Source organism: Chiloscyllium plagiosum, chromosome 30, assembly GCF_004010195.1.
Source record: "Chiloscyllium plagiosum isolate BGI_BamShark_2017 chromosome 30, ASM401019v2, whole genome shotgun sequence".
Taxonomy (NCBI): Eukaryota; Metazoa; Chordata; class Chondrichthyes; order Orectolobiformes; family Hemiscylliidae; genus Chiloscyllium; species Chiloscyllium plagiosum.
The window spans coordinates 6,640,177-6,652,163 of NC_057739.1; the positions used below are offsets into that span (position 1 = coordinate 6,640,177).

The window sequence follows — 11,987 nt, forward strand, 5'->3', positions numbered from 1 at the left end:
CATCAGACCTAAATAAAACACCTCGGTCTTTTCTGGGGAATGGAGAATATTTAACACAAATTACTTTTTTTCGGAAAGATTACAGTTGAAAATTCAAACAGCACATGGCTTTTATATCAGCTGTTTTGCTGAGAGTTTAATACATGGAACTGTTTATCGACAGCCAGCTTGTTTTCTCCCTCTTTTTCCCCTGGACGGTGTTTTTTTTTTAAATTTCCTTTTTCTTGGCCGCGTTTCCACGGGCGGTAGGTGTTTGGCTGTGGCGCCGGGCATCTGTGCAGGGAGAGGAGCCAAGCAGTGACGCGAGAGCGGTGGGTGTGGAAGAGGGGAGGAGATCCCTCAGTCTCCCAATAAAACCCAGGCTGGAGGCTCCTGTCGTTGAATGAACTGCGAGCCGCGGCATTAGCAGCTTGTCACTAACTGAGAGAGACAAGTGCATCAGCGAGAAAACTGCACTTTGACAGACAGATATATTGCACTGTCCCTGTGCAGATCTCGACTGGTGCGCACTGTAGTAGATCCGAACCGACAGGGGTGAGAAATAAAAACATTTTCTTCCCCCCTCAGCTCTCCAAACTTTCCTCCAGCAACGAAGTGGAATCTGACGCCGCTGAAATTGACCTGAAATTAAACAGACCGCTCGGTGACACGTCTTAGACGACTGTTTTTATATTGTACATTTAGAGTTTGTTTATGTTTAAAAAGTTTTAAAGTAAATAGAAAGCAGGAAAGGGAGTTTTTGTTGTTGACTGTTTTATTTTGTTAAAGAAGATGGAAATACTTGTGTGTCTGACCATTTTATTCTGCACTGTGGCTGGGGTAAGTGTTATTAAGTGTTTTCTTTCATTCTTTGCTACAACTGATGTGTATTCGAATGTAATTATTTTTCTGTGTGTGGATGCTTTAAATGTTCCTGATTATCACTGAGGGAGCAGATCCTGTGATCTACATGCGGCTCATGAATCTGCCAACTGGCTTAAACCTTCTTTGCAGTTTTAGTTTGGTTACAGTTGTGTTAAAATATTTGCCTCCAAGTTTTCCTTTGCCAACCCTGGTCATCTTGAGATGGTCACAAAGAACTTGCTTAAAGTACATTTTCAGACTTTCGACGGTTTTAAACTGGGAAGGGGGATGTTAGTGATTTGCAGGCTTTTCACCTTTGTCACAGTGGGCACTACTCTAACGGGTGGCAAGACCCACTCCACAGACATTCCTGCACTGATACTACAGTTGCCCCAGAGGAGATGCTGTGTATCTGATCAGACGTGAAACTGTCAGGTGGATGTTAAAGATCTCACTGCACTATCTCACTGCCAACTTCCCCTCGTGTTCCTGGTCAGTGTTTAATCATTGAACCACTGGTCAGGCAGCATCCGAGGAATAGGAGAATTGATGATTTGAGTATAAGCTCTTCATCAGGAATGTGAAGGGCTTCTACCCGAAACGTTGACTCTTCTGTTCCTCGGATGCTGCCTGACAGGCTGTGCTTTTCCAGCACCACACTTTCAACTCCGATCTCCAGCATCCGATCACTTTCTCCTATCATTGAACCACCCTCAGGGGAAGCACTTTATCTGGTAGTTATGCGATGGCCATGTGTGGGAGCTTGCTGTCCCACTTGCTACATCTACACTTTGAATTCCTGGATTGGCTGATCTGTCTCAGGTTGTGAACAGCACTGTAGAAGTCTGTCTTTTCATAACAAGGATGGCCATAAGTCACTGGGATACTGTGCATGTACAACTTTTGTACTTATCACTGGGGATTCATCTCATCTCCTTGTGATCTTGGAAAATCAGTAGCATTTCCATACTTCATCGCTCCTCTTTCCCCCAGAGATATTTGCCCCCCCCCCCCCCAACCTGCCCACTGCCCTGCTGCTCTGATTCCTGCCTTCTGAAGGAGTCAGCCACTGGGGGACGTTGTGGTGGGGGACGTTGTGCTGATTGGCTGAGCTGAAAATGTGTTGCTGGAAAAGCGCAGCAGGTCAGGCAGCATCCAAGGAACAGGAGAATCGATGTTTTGGGCATAAGCCCTTCTTCAGGAATTGGCTGATTGGCTGAGCCCAAGGCACGGGGATAACCCTGAGGACAGGACAGATGGGAATGAGGATGGAGGGAGGTGGGCTCCACTAACGCACCAGACTCCCTGCCACCTTGCTGCAGAACCCCATTAGTAAGGAGGATACTTGCATTTCTATAGTACCTTTTGACAACCTCAGGGAATCCAGTGGTGCTTCCACAGTCAATGACGTGGTTCATGGAGTGTCCATAATGTGGGAAATTCATGAGTTAGCTCAATACAAACAGCAATGTGATAACGATCAGATTATCTGCATTGGTGATGTGGACTGCAGGATTGGCCCAGTCACTAGAGAGATCTTCCTCAGTATGTGCCAACTGTCAGCCTGGATTTTACACACAACTCCCTGGAACTCACCGGGAGAGCCATTCATTCAGCGACAGCTGGCTTTCACAAAGCCTGCCAAAATGCAGGCTCCAACAAGCTTACCTTTAGTTAGCTTGGCCAGTCAGGCACACTTCCCCCACCCTAGCTCTCCTCACATCAACCAATATCCCCTTTCTGGGGGGAGGAGGGAATCACAACATCTGAAAAACCTGGGAGGGGACAAACCTTCAGTTCAGCGTTCCCTCTGCAAGACAGGAGACTCGGAGCTCAGTCCCCAGCTCTCGGGACATTAGCTCTGAACTTAGGATCTCTATCCATAGATCCTCGTGCCTTGTGGGTGTATGTCACCCACTGTCCCCAACCCTTGGCCACTATAGGAGGCAGTATGAGCCACAAAGCCTCCTCCCCATATAGAATCAGCCATCCAGTGTAGGGATAGGCAGTGTCATAGTGGTAATGCCATTAGGCTAGGAAGCCAGAGGCTCTGGCTATTCTATCGAGGACACAGGTTCAAATCCGACTGCAGCAGCTGGTGGAATTAACAAATCTGGAATTTAAAGCTAGTCTCAGTGATGGTAACCATGACAACTATCTACTGTTGTCGGAAGATCCTATTGAGATCTTGCCTAGTCTGAGTCCATACCCACGGACTCTGGGTGACTCTTAGCTACCCTCTGAAGTTGCCCAGCATTCAGTTCAAATGGAGATGGGCAAAAGAAAATGATGCCCCACATCCCCTGAAAGATTAAAGAACTCCACTAACTGCATTTATGCCGCAGTTAATGGTGTGAAAGCAGCGAAGGTGTCTCACCGACATATCAATGAATTAAATTGGACTGGTGCCACATGGTGAGATATGAGAGACAGCTGATCGAAAAATTGGTCAATGTTTTTGGTTTTGGTGAATGATATAAAGGGGAAGAGAGAGGTCAGGGAGGAAAGATTACTGCCTGGGCACTGAAGACAGGAATGAGGATAGCAAGAGAATTGTGCCCCCTTTACTCCACACTCCTAGGGGTAAAGTGAGGCAAAGTAACTGGTCCTGGGCAGGAGCTGAGCTTCCGCGCTCTAAGTCACTGAGCACACACTGACTGAATGGCACAGTTTATCGTGGGACTTCCACTGGGCCTTAATAATCACAAACTGAGGCAGAGGGTGGTTGCTTCCATGTCAGTCTTCACACCTGGCTCAAAGTGGCACAAAGTGGGCAGTGCAATAGACAGAGGGATGCCAGCCTTGGGAACCACATCAGCAAACTAATGTCATTAACCCACTGACTCCTAGGGGTGAATGCTTTCCTGTTTCTTTTCAAGAAAAGAGGAGCATTGCTGACCTTTGAGTGTGCCCATAGCTTTCATAGAACTCCTAGTGTGGAATCAAGCCATTCGGCCCATCGAGTCCACACTGACTCTACAGAGAGCGTCCCACCCAGACCCATCACCTATCTGTGCAACTCTGTATTTCCCATGGTTAATCCATCTAGCCTGCATACCCCTGGACACTATGGGGCAATCTAGCATGGCCAATCCACCTAATGCTGCACATTTCTGGACTGTGTGAGGAAACCACCGTGCAGAGATAGGGAGAGTGTGCAAACTCCATGCAAACAGTCACCCGAGAGTGGAATCAAACCAGGGTCCCTAGTATTGTGAGGCAGCAATGTAACCACTGAGTCACTTTGCCAACCTCAGGTTGTTGTGTTTCAAGAAGATCCTGGCATCCTTTGCCCAGGCACCTTGGAGATTTGCAGCTGGTAACTCAAGACTAACAGTCCCCCCTCACATCACTGCACTCTTACTGTCAAAGTTACAGTGAAAAATACAGTCTGCAACATTTTGCAGTCTTAAACCGGTCAGTTCCACTATTGGCTGCAGGCTGTAGTGACCAGTTCAGTATCTCCACCATCTCAAAAACATCTCAGGTTTCACAGTTTCAGTCTGACTGCTTTGTAATCAAGAACACAAAACATCCTAGTTTGATCAGAAGCTGCAAGTCCATGTTACAAACAGGAGCAGGAATCGTTGAGGAATTAGTATGAGTTTGGGTGAAGAAATAGAGCGTTCTTGCATAACTGGAAATGTGTTGCTGGAAAAGCGCAGCAGGTCAGGCAGCATCCAGGGAACAGGAGAATCGACGTTTCGGGCATAAGCCCTTTTACCAGGAAACTAGAAGAAAAGCTTCAAGGATATCCTCAAAACCTTTCCTGAAATGAAATGCAATATCCCCATGGTGATGTCTAGCCCTGAGTCTATCCAAACCTGAGGAAGAAACATCTGCCAAGATGCCAGTCATTTTGAGAGTCTCTGACAGACCCAGGAGAAAGTGAGGTCTGCAGATGCTGGAGATCGGAGCTGGAAATGTGTTGCTGGAAAAGCACAGCAGGTCAGGCAGCATCCAGGGAACAGGAGAATCGACGTTAGAAGGGCTTATGCCCGAAACGTCGATTCTCCTGTTCCCTGGATGCTGCCTGACCTGCTGCGCTTTTCTGACAGACCCAGACCCAGTGTGAACTGCAGAAATACCCAAGCACCCACTTCAACAAGCACCACTTACCCCACGTAGGGGAAAGGGTGTGGATCCAGCATTGGACTATTCCTTTACCTCAAGGCCCATGAGTCTAGAGTGGAAGGAAGCTCTCGTCAATCCTGAGGGACTACCTCAGACAAAGAGAGACCAAATAAACCACATTTAGGGTTAGAGGTTTGGGACGAACTCTATCCTGAAAGAGCAGACAGGAACTTTCTGTTTTACCTCTAATTCAAAAGGCTGAACATATGACAGTGAAGCATTCCCTCAGTACTATATTAATGTGTCTGACCACATTGTGAGTTTTTGTGCCTGGGTTGAGAATTGAAACTATTTCAGAATTGGAGGTGAGACTGCACTCTGCCAAAGTATGATTGATACACGAGGTTGTCTGTATTTTTCACCAGTTCATCCTGACTGACCATGGTAAGGAGCAGTATGTATTGGTGGTGATGGTAAATCATGATATGGTATTCTTGCAGGCTAGTGTTAATGTCACAAATGACCTATGTTCACCGTAAATACTTTCAGTCCCAGTTTCACAAGGAGATTTGGGATAGCTCTTAAAGATGGGCTTTCCTAAATTTATCTACCCAGACTGGTAATCTAGTTGGAAAAGAGGGTAGGCTATGTATACATCAGTCCGCAATGCTGCAAGAAACATAAGGTGGGAGATCTTGGCACCTATCAGAGAGGAGGTGATATTTGCCACATTGTCCCGGGTCGAGGTGAAGTAGCAGTTGGAGAGGTGAAAGGTCAGTAATCAGCTGACAGCAGCAAGGTTTCCAGTTGCAGTTAACTCTCCCAACAAGCAGTTTGTCTATTGGATCTGTCCCTTGTACACTTCTTCAATTCAGAATGTGGTTAGATTTTTTACAAAAAATGAACACAGGTTAGATTGAAATTTAACGAATAGCAATAAACCTAAAGAGAAATTGACAAAAGAATGACGATGATGACGGTCCAAACATGATGAAAATATTTCTTAAAGAATTTGAAATTGTATTATTGGACTTTATCCTTGTGGGTGACGAGTCACTCCAGTGATCCACACATAGGAACGAAGGGTAAGCTTAGGCCATGTGATCCCTTGAGCGAGCTGCATCATTCAGTAAGATCAGGGCTGATCTGATTGCAGCCTCAACCTCAGATTGTGTGCTTGCTATAAGCCTTTATTTCCTTGTCAATCAAAAATCTATCCAACTGAGCCTTAGAAATATTCAAAGACCCTCGGCTCCACTGCTGTCTGAGGAAGAGAATTCCACAGACTCATTGAGAGAAAAAAGAATTCTCCACATCTCCACCCTAATGGGGAAATCCCTTATTTTTAACCAGCTATCTTTAATCTTGACTCTCACATGATCAGAAACATCTTTTTAGCACCACCCTGTCAACTGGCATTTCGGTATAATCCTTGCATAATGAAAAATTGATGCCTAATTCAGTCTCACAGTCCGTGAGCAGATGTTGCAAAAATGCAGTCAGCGTTTGAAGAGCATCATTTGCCTGGATCTGTCGGGGTTAAAAACCTGCGGGCAACTCCACAGCAGAAAACCTCTTGTAATTGTGAGTGGTTGTAATGAAGTGCCTGGTGATCATTGACATTGGCATGAGTGAACAATCTGTTTCAGGGCTGTGCTGAGCCACTTCTCTGAAAGGACTGTCCTGCGCAAACAGTGTCAAGACCATTCAGAGATCGGGGTTTGATGTTGGGGGTAGGGGGGAGGGGAGGTGGGATGGGGGAAAGGACAGGATTTGACAGAGTTACCCCCACTATCCCTGCGCAATATTATTTCCTGGTGTAGAGGTACACCCTATAGCAAGACCAAACTCCGTAACAGAGGCAATATTTAGATAATTGTTTTGAGCAGACTTCATACAGTGTTACTTCAAAGAACAACAGGGGTGTTCTGGTCTCTCACTAATATTTATCCCATGACCACAATCACTAAACCACCAGTGACTCACATTTCTCATTACTGTTTCTGGGATCTTACTGCAGGATGGGATATTTTTAATCAACCTGTTCAGAAATATTCTTACACATTTCTGGAGCAGATGGGATTTGAACACAAGACTCTGTGCTCAGAGTTAGACGCGCTCCCACTGTGCCACTGGATGGGATATTAAGTTGCACGCTATACTGTCTCGATGGAGAAACGACATAAGAATGAAGTGTCCCAGAAATACTAGCTCTGTAACAAGTGGCCACACTGAATCCTTGTGGGCACCCACTGAGATGTTGCGGAGTTTCTTTTAAAGCATTGCTCTGTCAGATACTCCCCTCCCTCCCACATCCCCCTCATCTGTCAGTCTACCTGGTTGACAGAGATAGGGTAAGCAATTAATTCGCTGAAAATGTGTTGCTGGAAAAGCACAGCAGGTCAGGCAGCATCCAAGGAGCAGGAGAATCGACGTTTCGGGCATGAGCCCTTCTTCAGGAATGAGGAGAGTGTGCCCAGCAGGTTAAGATAAAAGGTAGGGAGGAGGGACTTGGGGGAGGGGCATTGGAAATGCGATAGGTGGAAGGAGGTTAAGGTGAGGGTGATAGGCCGGGGTGGAGGTGGGGGCGGAGAGGTCAGGAAGAAGATTGCAGGTTAGGAAGGTGGTGCTGAGTTCGAGGGTTGGGACTGAGACAAGGTGGAGATGAGGAAACTGGAGAACCTGACCAGCAACACATTTTCAGCTCTGATCTCCAGCATCTGCAGACCTCACTTTCTCCTAAGCAATTAATTCGACTTGGTATTGGGACCACTGTAGAGACTCCCCACTGTCCAGTGACTCTGTAAAGGACATGAGATTGCAAGGGTGGTAAATATCTTTATTTTCCCACTTTTGCTTCCTCAGTCAGTTTAAAAAAAAGATTATTTCACAATGGTTCACTCAAAGACTTTCAATGGTGTCATCATTTACACAAACTGCATTCAACAAAATATGTCCAAAGAATGCTTCCTTCGGAGACAGGGATGATATTTGAAAACATTCCGGTATATTCTGTACAAACACATATACACTCACATGCACATTCTGATATGTCAGAACATCACTGCTGCACAGTGTCAGGTGCTGAGGATAACTCTCTCATTCTGCAATGCACCACCAAACTCCCCTAAACTGCAATACCACACCATCCACTTTCACTGATGGTTTCGCAATTCCCTGTTTCAAGGTGTAGGCATGATAAATTACTCTGTCCCATCTCCCACATTACTCTATTGTCCAGCTCAGTGAGCAAACTTACAACCTGAACCTCAACCTGAGCTACAAATCTTCTCAAAAATTGCATGCACTGTTTTAATCACATGTTGCTTAGTATATTGTGCATACTTTTGTATTTTGGTAAATTATTTAGTTTTATTACACACAATTTTCTATTTTCAATATTAATCTGTAAATAATGAGGGGTGTCTAATATTGTAATGGACATATTGTCCCTGCCCTTGCCCTATTAGGAACACATCTAAAGCTTTGATTAGATTCCAGCCTGGAACTCATTCCTGGGTATCTGACATTCTAGATATAGATTCTCCCAACTCCTCAAATAGATACCAGCCTGTAATTATCCCTGTTTATTCTATATATAAAACACCTAAACCTCTTGATTAGATTCTAATCTGTAACTCAATCTCTCCAATAATGATTTTTTTTTTTTAAATTCACTGATGAGATGTGGGTGTGGCTGATTGGGCTAGCGTTTGTTGAAATGAATAAGACAGTGGGTGGTTTGCAGTTGGACCCAGTCCAACTGAGATCTTCAATAATGTCCAAATGTCATCTCCACATTTCTGACCTGCTGAAAGCCTGCTGCTGATTGGAATAGCACGCAGTCTGCTAAACTCATGATCTACTTGGCTATGATCACCAAGGTGGCCAGTCGAGGGAGATGGGTGGTATCAGGGGGCTGACTGGTGTTTATTTTTTCTTTTCTTTTTTTTTCTTTTCTTTTTCCAGCTCTGAGTTAACAGAACCTCTGACACTCCTGTTTATTTTTCTTTTTAAACCCCCACACTACTGCCTAACTGCGGTAGTGCTTATACTTTCCCCAGCACCCATGTTGTGTGTGTGTGCAGGTGTGAGACACAGTGAGACACAAGGTACACGAATCTTTATTCAGTTTCCACCACCAAGAAGAAAGGAAACACCCGAGTGGCCAGTGACAAGCAGTGCCCTTGACATCAAAGGGCAGTGCTGTGTGATCAAACAGTGAAGGGGAGGACAGGGGTTAAATCAAAATAGAGTTGGAGGGGAAATAATGCACTCCACTCCCTGCGGTGCCCACCTCTCCCTGAACAACTCCAGGGTGTTGGTGGACACCGCGTGCTCCTTCTCCAGGAACACCCGGGCTCTAACGTAACCGCGGAAGAGGGGCAGGCAGTCGGCCCTAACGATCCCCTCTACGGCACGCTGCCTGGACCTATTTATGGCCAGTTTGGCCAGGCCCAGGAGTAGACCAACGAGGAGGTCTTCAGACCTGCCCTCCCTCCTCCGTACCGGGTGCCCACTGACTGGTATTTATCTTACCCCTTTCCAGGTGGAGATTGGCTGTGAGCCACAATGCCACTGTCCTGATGTCCCTCCACGTTGCGCCCCGGGCAACAGCTTGGTGATGGATGGCTGTAACTGCTGCAGAGTGTGTGCCCGGCAGTTTAACCAGGACTGCAGCACCATGGAGCCCTGCGACCACATCAAAGGGCTGGAGTGTAACTTTGGCTCCGGTGACACCGCCAAGCGGGGGATCTGCCGAGGTAAGCTGAATATTGCAGCAAAGAGGTGGGAGGCTGAGCGGGAAAAGCCATCTTCTTGTTCATGGGCAATGGAGGCCATGAGTGGTCCCAGTCATCCAAAGGTGAATCTTTGACCATGAATAACCTTGTTCACATTAGGAACCCTCATGGATTTTAATCATCCATAATAACTCTTGTAATTATTGGAAACCTAGAATAGATAACCTTTATACTTATTAGTAATTAGTAGAAAAACTCCCCATCACCAGAAGTAACTAGACCCTCCCACCATGTCTCCCCCAAGTTATTAATAGTTTGTCATAAGCCTTATGGTTATTTTTAATTGCCAGTAATCCTCAGAACTTTTTGGGATTTATTTGCATAGCAACACTGACAGTGCACAACATTGGGGAGATCATTACACCTCTGTAATGGTCAGCACAGATAGAGACCATTCACCCCATCATGCCCATTCTGATTCTTTGCCAATGTGGTCCAATAGTAATCCTCCAGCTCCTCGTTCTTCACATAGCCCAGAATTACTCCCTACTCTGTTGTTTATACATTCCGAGCATTATGCAGGGGTACGGAGGAGGGTATTGAGAAAGAACCTGAACATGTAAAAGGGAAATAAATGAGGAATTTGAATCCTGGGACATAGAACTATCAAAGGAAAGGAAAAGAACACCATAATCCCAATAAAACCATAGGGCTGCTCTCTCATTAGGGAGAGAGACAACTGGTGATAGTTAAACCTGATGATCGCCACACCTCAGGTGAGGGGAGAGGTTGAGAAGAGAAGGCTTTCATGGGAACCTAGGCCGATGCAGGAATTGAATCCACACTGTTGACATCACAAACCAACTGACCAGCCAACTGAGCTAACCAACACCCTGCATCAAACTATATAGTGTAGAAAAAGGCCTTTTAGCCCATCATGCCTGTACCAACTCTTTTAAAAAGATATCAATTAGTCTTACTTAGCTGCTGTATCGCAGCCCTGTAAATCTTTTCTTTTCAAGTACAGATCCAACTGCTTTTTCAAAGTTTCTGTTCTGTTGGTGTAGACCACACTCTCAGGCAGTGCATTCAGACCATAACAAATTGGTGGCTTTTCCTGAAGACCTGTACATTTAGACATTTCTGTTGCTTCTTGAGGACTCCACATTGCTCATTTCTTTTTCCTCTCTCTCTTTTCGATGGCAAAGCCAAATCTGAAGGAAGGCCTTGTGACTTTGGTGGGAACATTTACCAGAACGGAGAGAACTTTCAGCCCAACTGCAAGCACCAGTGTACCTGTATAGATGGAGTGGTGGGCTGTTCGCCCCTCTGTCCCCAGGAGCTCTCTCTGCCACCCATGGATTGCGCCAAGCCTCGGCTGGTCAAGATACCGGGACAGTGCTGTGAGGAATGGGCCTGCGACACCAACCATATCGGTGAAGACTCTGGTGATAGCAATGAGGAAGGAGAGGACTCTATGAGCTGCGAAGAGGTCGAAGACCAACCGGACGCAGAACCGCTCTCGAGCAACGAGCTCACTGACTTGGTCAGAGGTGGCCTGAAAATTGAACCAGGTACGAGTTCGATCATTTATTCACAAGTTAATTCATTCCTTCCGATATTCTCTCTTAACAGACAAACTGGCCACTTCCTGATTACTGCTTTTACTGACCAGTGTGGACCTGGGCTATTTGTAGCTGAAAGTCCCTGGGATCAGGCTTCGGGCCCTTGCTGTGAGGAAGTGCAGATGCTACACTGGGCCCTACTAGGGGAGGGAAGATGACCAATTAGAATGGCCTCTACTGACCACATGATCACAAAAGAGCTAAGAAATCAGACTAGAACTGGGACATTGCTCTGCTATTCGGTGAGATCTGGTCTGGTTGTGGCCTGAAAGTTTGCTTTTCTGCTTGCCTCATAAAACCCTTGACTGCCTTTTGGATCAAAAATCTATCTAATCCTCCCTATTCCACCCAGTCTCCACTGCTCCCTGGGACAGAGAATTCCAAGGATTAATTGAAAGAGGAAATTCCTCCTCACCTTTTTTGAAATTCTTCCCCTTCATTTTAAACTTCCACACAAAAGGAGATATTGCCTCAGCATCTACCCTGTCAAATCCCCTCAGAATCTTTATATGTTTCAATAAGTACACCACTCATTCTTCTAAACATTAATGAGTTCAAAGTTTGTGAGAAGATTTGTAGCTCGGGTGCTCGTTGTTGTGGTTCTGTTCGCCGAGCTGGGAATTTGTGTTGCAGACGTTTTGTCCCCTGTCTAGGTGACATCCTCAGGGAGCCTCCTGTGAAGCGCTTCTGTGATTTTTCCTCC

At 45.9% G+C, this 11,987-nt stretch overlaps 1 protein-coding gene across 1 annotated transcript in view; it reads left to right on the forward strand.

The window, feature by feature from the left end:
• The first annotated feature begins 401 nt into the window (after window positions 1-401).
• Window positions 402-11,987, forward strand: part of ccn1l1 (cellular communication network factor 1, like 1) — an 18,202-nt gene continuing 6,616 nt past the window's right edge. The window contains exons 1-3 of the mRNA XM_043719892.1: window positions 402-819; window positions 9,467-9,680; window positions 10,868-11,233. Coding sequence (XP_043575827.1) covers window positions 772-819; window positions 9,467-9,680; window positions 10,868-11,233 — 628 coding nt within the window. The 5' untranslated portion in view covers window positions 402-771. The remainder of the gene's footprint in view (window positions 820-9,466; window positions 9,681-10,867; window positions 11,234-11,987) is intronic.